The 13485-nt window shown below is 48.8% G+C and overlaps 7 protein-coding genes across 7 annotated transcripts; 2 read left to right on the forward strand and 5 right to left on the reverse strand.

The window, feature by feature from the left end:
• Positions 1-368: 368 nt before the first annotated feature.
• On the reverse strand, positions 369-1409 carry T310_8178 (uncharacterized protein; the record flags this gene model as incomplete). Its single annotated transcript, XM_013469033.1, has 2 exons — positions 369-739; positions 953-1409. 2 exons carry the CDS (start codon positions 1407-1409, stop codon positions 369-371), a joined length of 828 nt encoding a protein of 275 aa, XP_013324487.1.
• A 315-nt stretch (positions 1410-1724) lies between these two features.
• On the forward strand, positions 1725-2771 carry T310_8179 (uncharacterized protein; the record flags this gene model as incomplete). The annotated part of the gene is made up of 4 exons (XM_013469034.1): positions 1725-1969; positions 2031-2325; positions 2401-2596; positions 2683-2771. 4 exons carry the CDS (start codon positions 1725-1727, stop codon positions 2769-2771), a joined length of 825 nt encoding a protein of 274 aa, XP_013324488.1.
• A 1160-nt stretch (positions 2772-3931) lies between these two features.
• On the reverse strand, positions 3932-5079 carry T310_8180 (Swr1p complex component (Swc5); the record flags this gene model as incomplete). Its single annotated transcript, XM_013469035.1, has 2 exons — positions 3932-4616; positions 4682-5079. 2 exons carry the CDS (start codon positions 5077-5079, stop codon positions 3932-3934), a joined length of 1083 nt encoding a protein of 360 aa, XP_013324489.1.
• Positions 5080-5480: 401 nt separating this feature from the next.
• Positions 5481-6267, reverse strand: T310_8181 (uncharacterized protein; the record flags this gene model as incomplete). Its single annotated transcript, XM_013469036.1, has 2 exons — positions 5481-5891; positions 5944-6267. The coding sequence occupies 2 exons, from the start codon at positions 6265-6267 to the stop codon at positions 5481-5483; spliced, it is 735 nt and encodes a 244-aa protein (XP_013324490.1).
• A 3390-nt stretch (positions 6268-9657) lies between these two features.
• Positions 9658-10244, forward strand: T310_8182 (uncharacterized protein; the record flags this gene model as incomplete). Its single annotated transcript, XM_013469037.1, has 3 exons — positions 9658-9938; positions 10003-10080; positions 10148-10244. 3 exons carry the CDS (start codon positions 9658-9660, stop codon positions 10242-10244), a joined length of 456 nt encoding a protein of 151 aa, XP_013324491.1.
• Positions 10245-10443: 199 nt separating this feature from the next.
• T310_8183 (MIND kinetochore complex component Mtw1) lies at positions 10444-11623 on the reverse strand (the record flags this gene model as incomplete). The annotated part of the gene is made up of 3 exons (XM_013469038.1): positions 10444-11022; positions 11145-11423; positions 11570-11623. 3 exons carry the CDS (start codon positions 11621-11623, stop codon positions 10444-10446), a joined length of 912 nt encoding a protein of 303 aa, XP_013324492.1.
• A 448-nt stretch (positions 11624-12071) lies between these two features.
• Positions 12072-12932, reverse strand: T310_8184 (GNAT family acetyltransferase; the record flags this gene model as incomplete). Its single annotated transcript, XM_013469039.1, has 2 exons — positions 12072-12408; positions 12628-12932. The coding sequence occupies 2 exons, from the start codon at positions 12930-12932 to the stop codon at positions 12072-12074; spliced, it is 642 nt and encodes a 213-aa protein (XP_013324493.1).
• Positions 12933-13485: the final 553 nt, after the last annotated feature.

Consider the following 13485-nt stretch of genomic DNA (forward strand, 5'->3'; position numbering starts at 1 on the left):
AAGGTACACTGTTCGCTACGATTTACAGCAGGGTTCAGACATTCCTCCAATCCACTCAATTTATGTGGCGCAACAGCAACGTCCTCCTTACGCTGCTGGCCGTGTTTGTCGGCATTCTGAGCAAGCAGTCTACCAGTCTTCTTTTGCAATATGCCTCAGCAAAGTATCACTGGAGCATTGCCCGCGTAAGTTCGCCATCCCTCCGTTTGGGGCTCGTCTGGCCTTGGGGCGTGACTGATGTGATGACAGGCGAGTTTTCTTATATCACTGCGCGGTTCTATCAGCATCGCGAGTTACCTGTTGCTGGTCCCGGTCATCTCTTCTTTCCTCATCCGGTATCTCCACCTCGAAGCGGTGAGTAAAGATCTCTATGTCGCCCAAGCAAGCGCTGCATTTGCCATTGCTGGATTCCTTGTGATCTTTGTTGCTGAGACCCCTCCGGTGCTGATTCTGGGGGTTGTGTTGGTGTCCCTGGGCATTCCTTTCGGCATGTCTGTCCTGAGCGTCGCCACGTCCCTTGTGCCCTCTGACCACGTCGCGACCTTGTATTCTGCTGCGTCTGTCATGCATTCAGTGGGCATGTTGGTTGCTGGACCGATATTTGCCAGCGTGTATGGGTTCGGCATACGATTAGGACTTTCGTGGTCGGGATTGCCTTTTGGCCTGGCGTCTCTCACTTTTGTTTTGGCGCTCATCGCCGTCTCCTGTGTGAGAGCGGGGCGACGACCAGGGAATGTGGCTGGAGATTATTAAGACACTGTACTCTTTGTATTTGTCAGGATCTTAGATTATTTTGGATAATTTCGTTTTGTCTTAGAACTAGTCTGTATATTATTGGACCACGGTTGAAACGGCATTTTGCACAGATAGATCGACCTGCAGGAGAGTGTGAGATCTGGTATCGCTTCATTGGGCATCTCTTCGATTCACATGCATTGCTACTGTTCTTTACCGCGTCTTGAGATCACAGGACTGAAAATTGGCGTCCAAAGCGTGCGCTGAAATCCGAAATGCAACGTCGCGAACGAGATAGTCGTGAATGACTTGATCCGGGTGGGGCCGTCTTTTGATGCGATTCGCAAGCCCCAGGGCGCTCTGATGATTCGAGCGACTATCATGCTAGGCGATGCAACGTTCTGGCCCGCCGCCTGCCAACCTAAGTCTCGGGATCTTTGCAGCTCTAATTTTCTCCGACGCCCTAAATCCTTCGTGAGCTTCTTCGCATCATTGATAGGATGGACGGCCAATGATGGCTGCTTTCGCGCTGCCAATGCGGAGCGATCGACAGGTGTCGGACCCTGGACAACGGACGTTCCATAGCATCTCAAGATCCGATCCCATGTCCCTCGTCCGCCATTCGTGCCTCCGTTATCCGTGTATGGAGTACTCCGTACCTGACTAGCATCCATCCCGGAGATAAGCAGCTCCAGCACGCTCACTGCCGCAAGAGCTCCGCAGAGGCTTGTTTGCACCGTCAAATCAGCATTGCCGCTGCTGCATGTGCTGGCAGAGACAGTGCCGTTGTGGATGTTCATTATTTCCTGGAGGATCACAGTCGCAGCGGGGCACAGAGACACGTTCGGGCAACGGAAGGACGGCGAGGGCAAATACAAAACGAGCAGGTTTCCTCTCGAGGCATTGACACCATCCTCGTACTCTGTCGCCTATCGTCAGATTTAACTGGTCAAAGTCGACTTCATCCCCGTCGTTGCGATTCCTTCACGATGTCTTTCTCTGTTCGAGCCCTTGGCCTGCTTGCGCTGAGTGCAGCGCAACTCTTCAATGGCGCGCACGCCGGCGTGAAATCCTGCCCGGCGAACTCTCCTGTCAGCTGCAGCTCGTCCTCGTCCAAGTCCAGCTCTGGCAGCTGCTGCCTCGAGTCCCCCGGCGGTCTTCTGCTGCAGACCCAATTCTGGGACACGGACCCTGTGACGGGTCCTACCGACTCCTGGACCATCCATGGTCTTTGGTAAGCGTTAATGTTTGTTAGTATGAACAAGCAGTTTGGCTGACTTGGTATCTTTCCCCAGGCCGGACAACTGCGACGGCTCGTACCAGCAAAACTGTGACCCATCGCGCGCGTACAAGAACATCACGGAGATTCTGCAGGCGGCGGGCAAGCAGAGTCTGCTGGACTACATGAAGACGTACTGGCAGAGCAACGATGAGTCGCCGGAGGAATTCTGGGAGCACGAATGGGCGACGCACGGCACCTGCATCAACACCATCGACCCCAGCTGCTACACGAACTACACTGCCGGAGAGGAAGCCGCCGACTTTTTCCAGCAGGTGGTGACTCTCTTCAAGAGTCTGGACACGTACCAGGTATTGTCATTCGTGTCCGAAAGAAAGCAAGCAAGGAAGAAAGTGTCACTACCTGGCTGACACGTACTCGTCCAGGCCTTGTCCGATGCCAACATCACCCCATCCACAGACCAGACGTACGACCTGAGCGATCTCGAGGCCGCCACCTCCAAGATCCACGACGGCAAGACCCCTCAACTGTCCTGCAGCAACGGCGAGCTTTCTCAGATCTACTACTACTTTAACCTGCAGGGCAACGCCATCACGGGCAAATACATCCCTGTCGACTCTCGTAAGTCTTCCTCCTCGCGAACTCCAGAAACCAATTCAATTAATTAAAATCACACTAACTAACATTTTTCCCCCTTTCAACTGCAGCCGACTCCTCCAACTGCCCCAAGAGCGGCATCAAGTACCTGCCCAAGTCTCAGGGCTCGTCCTCCTCGGGACGCCGCCACGGCGGTTAAAAACATACACAAGTTTAACAAGGAGCACCCGACTTTTAAGAAAGCCGGTTTCTTGCGTTCACCCGATTGAAAAACGGAAACTTGACTTTGTACATAGGTACATACATACATAAATAGCTGCAATGCAATGGCATTATGATGACTACTTTCATGCTATGCTATCCAAAAAGTACTGTACATACTGTACATACCAATTACTACTACCTCCTACTTCGTGAATCTCAGTGCTGCTCAGATTGCTAAAGAAAATGTATTACATAGATATCGTACATGGGGTATTCTGCATAACTTCTTCTTCTCATAGCATGCCGCTCCCGCTCTCTCTATTAAGAGCGACTGTGAGCCCGGCCGAACGCATGGTTTTTTTCCGGAGAGTAGTAGTATATATAACTCTAATAATAATCTATTCGTCACTGAAGAATTTCTCTTCTTTCTTTCTTTCTTTCTTCTTGTCTTTCTGAACCCTGCCGCCTTGAGGAGGCAAACGTCCATAAAAAACCTTAAAAAAAAAGGGAAACCGTAGTGCGAGGCAACGTCCATGACACAGGTCTTCCCCTTTTCTTTTTTTCCCCCCGTAGTTATCCATCCATCCCTCACAAATATAGTTACTCGTTCGTCGAGAAGAAGGAAAAGGAAGCCTGATGTGATGATGTGATGATGTCAATGGAGGGAGAAAAGAAAATTCTGCATCGCAGCGGATTGGTATTATGACCTTCTGACAGGCAGAGTGAGACGCCTACAAGGGCAGGGCTTGTGGACAGGCGTATGACAAGTGCTTCAGACGGAATGGATCCCTTTGTGGGAAGCTGATTAGGCCTTGGGCACAGCACAGAAAAGAGCTGGGTCAAGTCAAGAGCCTTCGATGGTTCAGGCATGGGATAATGCCACTCTGCAGTGACGTTGTCTTTTTGCCCGGTATGGAGTTTCATAATCGACTCACTCTCCGGAGGAATGGTATGATGCTGTCTAACTCCGCACAGCCGGCATTGCGCGTGTTGGACCACAAACGACAAGCCCAGCGACCAGTACTCGGTTTGGATCCTCAAAGATAGCTGGTGAGAGGTGCTTGGGCATCTCCATGTCAGTCAGATGCCAACTCACATCACAGCGTTTTGTCCGAGGAGATAGATGTTTTGTCACTTTCCCTCCTGCACTTTCAGTCACAGCCCCTTTAGCCGGATCCTTCTCCTTTCCTCTTCCTGCTTGGCGTCCACACGACTCAAGAACTCCATTCGTCCCAGGTAGCCCTCCTTCGCTTTGCTGTGGACGTTCAGCTCGTCCTTGATGCCGGCCTGATCCACATACTCTGCCCAATCGAGTCGGGATTTCTCGACCGTGTTGAGTTTCGGACCCTTGACTTGCTTATTGCTGTCAGCCTCGGCTGCAGTCGGCTGCTTCTCCCAGCTCTTCTTGATCGCGTCCGGTGGGTTGGGGTCGAAACGAGAATACTTTCGTAGTGGTCTCCGGAGCTTCAGACCGGAATTTTTAGACGCTGCATCCTCGGCCTCGGCGTCATCGACAGGCTTGTCCTTGGATTGTGAAAGGTAGAGCTTGGCTTCCGCAGAATCCTTGGGCACGAGCTTCTCCTCGGTGATGACCTCTCCGGCAAACTTGTATGTCCGCTTGATTTTGATCATTTCCTCCGACGGCAGCTTGGTCTCCTGTTTCTGCTGTTCGGCCTGGGATTCTCCATTTGCAGCATCCTTCTTCTCTTTCTCTTCATTTTCTGGCTTGCTTGTCGGGAGTAACCCCGAATCTGTACCCGGAGTGTTCATCTTCTCCCATATGGCGTCGACATCGATCGTGGCTCCTTCGATCTTCGCCAGCGGCTTGCGCTCTTCTTGCCTGCAGAGAAGGAAGTGTTAGAACAAACCTCATGAGCTGGTATACAAGAAGGAAAACAAACGCACATCCTCATGCGCATTGCTCTCGTCTTCACAAAGCCCCCTTCGCCACCCTCATCGTCGTCATCAAAGTCGATGTCATCCTCATCGTCATCACCACCCTTTGCTCCTTTCATCTTTTTTCTCTGCCTTGCCTTCTGTATCGTTGCCTCGTCGCCAGAGTCCAGTTCCATGATTTCTCCATCATCGTCCTTCTTTGAGCTGCTCCCGCCTAGCTTTCGCTTCTTGGAAGGTCGCTGCTCTTGAGCCGCGGCTTCATCGTCCTCCCCCTCCGACGAGGAGAGAGCGTCATCATCTTCTCCAGCGTCATCTTCATCCAGCTGGAAGTCTTCGTCCTCCTCGGAATCGTAGTCATTGTCGAGGTCCAGGAGCGCGGTATCGCCGTCTGGTCTGTCTGTCGCCATGATTCTAGTCTGAGCGGTGATCGCGACGCAAAAAAAAATATCAAGAACTTAAAGAATATTTATTTTAAGGGAGAACAGGCAGACCAGTGGCGTGCCACAAGATGGCAGAGGTTGAATCGCGGTTAAACCGCGGCGCGTCCCGGCGATAATTCTGCCAAGGCGGTGAGGCGGGGTCATCTAACCTCCCGCCGCGAGTTAACTTGCTACGATGTACTGTACTCCGTACAATGTACTGTACATACTTTGATTCGAATAATTTCTTCCATGCAATTATACGCTTGAGGTTTAAGCAAATACACACTTATGTCTTTCCTCCGTTCAAATACCATAGACTAATTTCACCATGAAAAGCTCCCTATTCTCACTCATTCGCTCGACAGCTTGTATTACTCGGATCACGTTCATGGCTTCTTGACAGTCACCTCGACTTGAGCCAACTCGACGCCTCCAACTTTGCGCTGTCTGGTAACGCTTTGCTCAAGCAACCACCCAGCTGCGGCAGCAGCACCCATGAGGACTTCGAGACCGATGAGCAGGCCCAGCAGGATAAACCCTGCACGAGTCTCGACGCAATCGCGGGAGAAGCCCGCCGGGGCAGTCAGAGCCTGGCCGTCCACAGTGGTGGCGTTGATCCCTTGCAGTGACTGCCACTTGCAAGTCCAGGAATGGATTGTTTCGCCACTGGTAAATCCAGTCGGGTAGGTAGCCGACGGGAGGTAGACGGAGAAGGCGATGCCCACAATGGCAGTGACCAAGCCGGCGACTGCAATCGTAGAGGCAATGAAGTTGAGCAGTCGCGTTCGCGGATGAGGCTGGTTTCTGGTCAGTGCTGCTCTCACCACAGGTAGAATGATGATGACATACCGAGGGTATGAGAGCGACAACAATGTAGATCAGCGCCTGAAACATGATCACGACACCGCACGCCAGGAGCGCGTTGGTCTGGCGCACGTCCAAGTTCAGCGGCCACAGGGGAAGCCATAGCTTCTCGAATGAAACAGTGTCCTTGTAGTGGTGGAGAGGGGCGCCCTCACAGCCAACCACGGCGGTAGCAGCACCAAGAATGATCAATGCGATGCTGAAGCGGATCCAGTGCAGAGCACGCGCCCGGGCGAGATAGGCGGATTCCTGCTCATCGGAGGCGTAGGATGGATGGGACAAGCTCGAGACAGAAGATCGGTCACCCATTGTGTTGATATTCGGAGACAAAAGAAGGTAGGTGTCTGTCAGGTCTGCAGATCGCCAGCAAGTGTAGAAATAAAGAACCCGTGATTATATTTGTACAGAAATGGATAGTTAAATTTGGATCGATTGTAGAAGGGAAAGACTCGATCAATGATCACTAATAATAAAAAGCAGAAATGAAAACACGGATGCTATCCAGAGCAACCTTTTCGTCAAACAAGAATCAGAAACGAAAGGAGGACAATGAAAAGACCTAAGAACAAAAAACAATCAATGCGACCGATGGATGGATGGATAGGTGGGAAACCAGAACAATATAATCCATCACCTACTTCCCACCAAGCAGGTCACTTGAAGAAATTAGACGCCCTCTACCCCGATCATTCATGCGCATTCCATGTGGCATCGAATCAGATGCTTCTGCAAGCAGATCGAGGCATCCTTCCTGAACACCGTCCTCTCGTCAGGATGGCATATGGTGTATGGTTTCTGTGTCCCTCTTCCAAGCCCAGCCGGTAAACAGCATTCGTTCATTCGTCGTATGCAAGTTCCATCATGAACCCAAGAGCGTGAAGTTTCTATTTCTGGCCTGAAGAAGTACGGAGTAAGTCATGACAATCAGTCCAGTGGGCGGCAAGGCAGTTGTACAGAGCTGTTGAATCTGTCGGCTGATTGGCCGATACAAAATCCCCAGGTTTGGCAGTCAGGGCAAAGTCGGTTCCGTGGACGCTGATTCGCCCGAAAGAAGCGCCGAGCACCGTTAGTTCAAGCCATTGGCGGCTGCAGAGTTCCTGACTTGCAGCAACGCGGTGATTGGTCTGTACTATAAACTGTCAACTATTCCTCTTATAGGAAATAGTTAATCTTGCGTTTAATAATCATCATCAGCAATTTACAGTGCTTGCAACGAAATCTATCCACCAAGCTCTGAGAAAACAGAAAGGGGACGTTTGCAAGGTGATATAATTACAAGAGAATGGCAAACATGAAGGACTTGAGTACTTATCCTGATGTAGAAAATTGACTTTCCAGATCTATGGAATGACTTTAGGTGCTTTGGATATTGTACTGATTAGGTAGATCAAATGTCCAGTTTATTGAACCCGTGGCTTCGATCAAGTATGTACTATATACTGTTAACAGAATGGGCTACAAAAGAAAAATCCTAGGTACAGTATTTTTGCGACTTAACCAATTCATCTCTCTATGATCGAGAAAGTGTTGGTAAACGAGAGACCAAACCGATGTTCACGTCTTTGTGAAACAACCCTAGTATCTCCTCCCCCCGTGCTTCCTCCCCCGAAGCATCAGAGGAACCGTCCCATTTGAAGGGACAGTCACATTCTTGCACGCGCCGTACGAAAAGCCATGGATCGGAGCAAAATCATAGGGCAGGCCCGACGAGAGATCGCACTCGCCTGTGACGAATCGCCATGCGACGCAGTTGTCGTGTGCCTCGCATAGTTGCCCGCACTCGAATGGGGTGGTGGGGGCGACGCAGTCGACGTAGTAGAAGTAGCTGAAGGTGTTGAGTTGGATGTCCGAGGTGCAGTTTCGTGTTGTCGTGGATGCGGAGATTGGGGTTGATAGTCCCAGGTAAGGAGGGAAAGGGAGATGTAAAAGACCTTCATTTTGTGGTGTGTACGAGATAATGATAAAGATATCGACTTGAATAATTAAATAATAAAAATTAATAGTATGGGTACGATCTTGTGCTGACACGAAATCAGCTTCAAGGGGGAATACTGCTTTAATAGAGATCTATCCTGTTGTTCGAATGTTCCTGACAGTCAGGGGAAAAGATAAATCCAAGTATTAGCGTTTACAGCATTTCCCTTGAAATAAAGTACATTAACCAGTTAAAGTGTCTCTTTTGTCCCTATGCCGAATAAAATATAAATATCCCTAGACGCCAAAAGAACGAGTCTGCGCTATCAACTGTTAACGTTGCAACGTTCCTGAATCCTGCCAACAAAACTAACTCCCCGGCGCTCTCGTTGGCCGGATTTTTGAGCTCTGCGGCTGAAAGGCCCGGTCCAATTTGAATGCGAGGTCTAGGCGTCTTTACTCGTGAAACATTAATAGGGAATTTAGATTTGTTCTCCTCTGAGTCCTGTTTCTAATATATAGGTAGGATATGGTCTCATGTAGATTAGATCTGGTTGAATTTCCTTATCTTTCCTTGTCTTCTTTGTAACCTACTTATGGGGCCTAGTTAATGTTTATGCAACCATAATATTACTATCGACCTTATTGTTCTCCTCCCCTAGTAGATCTAAGTGCTAACTATGTGCTGTGGCCTCCCTTTCTTTCCGTGATATAGTTCATAGTTCTAAGTAGGACAATAGATTTGGTCTATGTATATTAATAATCCTATAAACTTTTTATGGCTGATTGATTTTCTTTCCCTTCTTCCTAAGTGCCTTTACTGATCGGAATGGCAGTATACTCCGTAGTGCCATTAATAGTTTGCTGTAGGATGCTATAGATAGTAGGCCTATAACTCTGAATATATAGGCAATAAGTGATATAGTACTAATATGTTCTTCTTCTTCTTCCCCCATTTTAGGGAGTATTTTTCCGTCTGAGACCGCATCATACGCTCTCACCTAACATCAACACTAACCATAATATACCTGATTGAGATACTTGTAAAGCTAGAGAACCAGCACCAGCAGCGGTTAGAATATCTTCTATAACTGCTGCGCTTTAACAAAACTCTCAGTTCCATATGGCAAAGTAATGAATTTGCTTTGTAGGAATGCCACTCATTCTGGTCCTCTGAGCGACTTATTAGTCTTTCCATATATTGAGTATCGATTAATTTAGATATCAGCAAGATGAATTAAAAATAATTGCTTATAGTTACAGCTCAAGAAGGTAAAGAAGTGCTGATACTATAAAGTTTGTGTCCACTGATAGGCTACCATCTTTTGGTTAACCTCACTCGTCCATCAACCATAACTCATCTGTGCTCTTTCATCCTTCCAAGCCTCTTTTGAGCCATCTTCTCTTTTCTTTTTCTGCTCATATTTCAGCGGCAACGCCAAAATGCAATGGTTCGGAGACTTCTTGGGAAGGCAAGGAAATTGTTTTCCCAGCACGCGACGATCAGCCGTCTACCACCTGGAAATTAGGCGCAAAACTTGCCGACGACAAGTTCAATCTGTGGCCAAAAAGAATAATAACAGAGAAGAGTGGTCCTTCTGGGGCCTGGGCGCCATTTTTGTGCAAACAAGTCGGAGCAGATGGACCTGAACATGTGATCAAGATCTACATGCAGCTGCGTATATTCCCTTTGCCCCCGTGGGCGTCTATTCCCTAACGATAAATGGTCAATAATGCTGATGATGCTGATCTATCTTTCGACAAAGAATCCCACATGGAGGTACCATGTCTGATAAGCCTGAGTCGAGGAGAATGCAGCGCCACCAAGAACTTCCAAGGAACGCAAAAGCTGAATTAGAGGCACTTCAAAAGCTTACACAAAATCAATGCACATCGGCACCGAGACTGGTCAATTATTTGCAGTATGAACAGGACGAAAAAATGTGGGTTCCTGGGGGCTATCTGTTCTTTATTCTCATGACCAGGTGTCCTGGTAAACCACTTGAGAACTTCCACAAGGAACCTCTTGCCAAGCGAAATGAGATTCGCAAGGCATTCGAAGATGCGTAAGTATGTTTTTTTTTCTAACCGCTGCAAGATCAAAGAAATAGTCTGATAGGAGTATTTTAGGGAATATCTGCGATGCGGAGTGGTTAATGCCGACAACAGCCACGACAACCTTCTCTGGGATGATGCGGCTAAGAAATGGTGAGTGGATATAATTTATCGTACTAGTCTTTTCTTCGGAAATAGCTACAAACTGCATGTTTCCTAGTTACATTGTGGATTTCAAATTCTGGACGACGCCGTCACCTGCAACTGCTTGGAGTAAGGACATACTTGAGGTATGGTTTCTGCAGGAGATAGAGTGATGGCTTATCTATTCATACCAATTAAGGCCATTATATGTGGCATGAAAAATGTACATACGGTTTTATGAGCACTATAACGAGTGACAATGACATGGAATCCTCAATTCGTATATGTGTCCATTACATACATCCATTGAATCGCATCCTGAACGCCATAGCCAAGCCCAGGGATCCTATCCGCAAAAAGAAAAACAAGTCGCTACTTGTTTAGTATATTAGCAACGTTCTCAATCGCCTGCGCTTCAGAGCGCTTGATTTTCCTGCCTGCAACCACGCTGTTTCCATCGCCCAAAGCTGGTTCCCCAGCACGCTCGAGGTGCAGGCGGACCCGGCTCTCAATGTATTCTCGTCTCTCGTCCTTTTTGGAATCCAAGTCCATCTCATCAACAGACTTCGGGAGTGTGCTCAGCTTGGGGCGCAGCTGGTTCAGCATAGAACGCAGGGCTGGCAGCTGAGACAGTATGAAGGTAGTGTTCGTCGTTAAAGGACCTGCATTGCTGCCCACATTCAACTGCTTTGCGGCCGGATCAGACGTCAAGAAGGATAAATTCGGAGCATCTTGTCCAGCAGACTGCTGGCTGTCCCCTGCGGATTGTTTTGAAGTCGCCGATTGAGCATCTGATAGTATCGCGCGCAGTTGGGCGATTATGGCATCATTTCGCTCGCACTCTTGTTTCAGAGCGCGTTGCAGCTTCCGGGTCTCTTGCAGCTTCTTCCGCTGTAGATTAATCGACTCGGGTGTGGGTGCGTCTGATTCTTGATCGGAGAAAGATAGATTCTGAACCCGTCCTCATGTTAGTCGTCCTCAGTTTCTTACTGTCATGAATTCCTCGAAAAGGGCGCGAATAAGGACGGATAAGATAGCAGAAGAAGGACTAAATTGGTTGATAGTGAACCCACCTCGTAATGTCCAAGTCTCACCCAATTCACCAGGTCTTGCGGCACAGTGAGGATGTTTCGCAGCACGTAGATCTCGAATTTATCAAACGCCTTGTCCACATTCGCCTCGAACAACGTCTCTAGTTGGTTCAGTCCATTCTCGATTTCCAGCTTCGCCTCTGGATATTCGACATTGCCGTCTCCATCGGTATCCGGAATGGTCGTGCCGTTGTTGGAGTGGCGGAAGCCCAACCGCTCGGGAGGAGTCGACAGCAGCCCCGATTCGAGACTGGAGATGGCCTGGTAGATGAGGTTGTTGATGGAGTTGATGATATCGTCTATCAGTGACTATCCCACCCAATGCCTTCGTTAGTAATAATGGCCGTGTTGTGTCGGGGTAGGAGCAAGTCGGAAATATTAGACAAAGAGGAACGCGCAAAACTCACCAAAGGAGTATAACTAAAGTGCTCCGTGAGCAGAGCAGTCGTCGCATCATTCATCTTGAGACAGTTCCTCTATGCAGAGGCATCTTCCGCGCTTCGATTGCTGGATTCTCCCCGAGTTGTCTGCGGGACGCGACGTCATGAACTGCATGTTGACTCCGCTCCGCGCACGCGATCCCGACGCGGCGGAAACTCAAAACGGAAGGATAGCCGACGCATCTCGGCTTTAATTCACTTGTATTAGAGAAGTGCTTCTGTTACTCTTCTGCAGCTACTAAATAGTATCGTTTAAGGCATATCACAAGAAATTCGATTCGAGAGACATCATGTTTATTGGACCTTGCCTGTCATGACTCTCTAATGTGCTTTCCAACTATCTCCACAAAGCAATCGTAGAGCATCCCTATGACAAAGATACCCATCGCAGTCATGCCAAATCCAGCGGACTTATATGTGATGTTCAATCTTCTGAGACAAAAAAATCTCGTTTTCGCGAAAGAGCATCCTAGTCAATCAGGTAAATAGCATCCCATAGCATGGCCCGCAGCCGCACATTACCACATGTAGTCTCTGTCTCGTTGACCGGGATGAATCCAAGCTCATCCCACAGCTTCATCCCCTTGACAGTTGCCCTGGCTTCCAGACCAACGGGCACACATTCGATGTCAGCGTGTTCCATGCCCCACTGGACCAGAAGCCGACCGATGCCACGGTGCTGGTAGGCAGGGTGGACGGCCACGTTTTCGAGATACCACAGGTCCCGATATTTCTCGAAGGGGAAGCATGCCATCGAGCCGGAATTGTAGTCTGCGAGTCGTTGTTTGTCTAGGCTCTTGTCCAGACTGAAGATGTTGTAGTAGTGCTCTGTTATACCCAACAAGGTCCTTTCGAGGCCTGACGATATGAGATGTTAGTCAGGAGAAGCGACGCATTGCGCAGGAAGTCCACAAAAAGTCAGATGGAGGTGGACTTGCCGTTCCAAAACCTCCCTTTGGCTGTCGCCATTTATGGCATGCTTGTCCTGCCCAATCCTCTCCCAAGCGCAGTATCCCACGATCAACCCTTCCCCATCCTCTGTTGAACGGAAGTTCTCGCGCTGAACAGCCACGCAGAGGACCCAACCAGGAGTGACGTTCTGTTGTTTCAATCGCCGCAACAGGCTGTCGCGATAGTGGGAGAAGTACCGTTGACGTTCGGGGTATAGGAACGCGGAGACTTCCTCGTTGAGCATCGCCACGGCGAGGATGTCCGCAACGTGGGGGAGGTCTTCTAATGTCGCTGGTCGAATGCGAATATTTCCCACGTCTTTTGTGACTGGACGCAAGATCTGGTTTCCGAACCAGTTCTCGTCATACAGCTCGAACATTGTAACAGGTTGAAATTGGAAAACAATACAGTTCGATGGCAGCTTGAATTATCTAGCCTCGTTGTATCTCCTTTCAGGGTATGCCTCTTGATAGGGGAGTACCAGAGGCAACTTGGAAGACCTGGGTTATCTGACAATTTTTAGTATTTGGCTGGAAAGGGAAAAATATCAACCAATGGAACAACTTGCGAAAGAAGACGGCAGTTCGCTGATGGATCTGGTGTCTATGTCCGGCTGTAGCCGTCAGAGCTTCTTTATCATGGCGACGAATTGCGCAGATGCAAGAAACATCCTAGACATCTACCCTTTGTAGAGTCCATTCCCTGCAGAAAGTATTTTCCTTTTCTTTGAGATTCAAAGAGTATTGTTCTTAACTGAGACACTGAACAAAAGACGGGGGTATTCTTGGTGAAATCTTCCTGAATGTATCGCTTGTCTCTAATTTATACAAAAGAATTCAACCACAATTTTAGCAGTTTTCGTTTATATTGGACGGATTTTAAGACAGGAATGCTACATCTCAACCAGAACAAGCTCTTTACGACCCCCCCCC

This window comes from Rasamsonia emersonii (genome assembly GCF_000968595.1).
Source record: "Rasamsonia emersonii CBS 393.64 chromosome Unknown ctg1118621760672, whole genome shotgun sequence".
In the NCBI taxonomy this organism is placed as follows: domain Eukaryota; kingdom Fungi; phylum Ascomycota; class Eurotiomycetes; order Eurotiales; family Trichocomaceae; genus Rasamsonia; species Rasamsonia emersonii.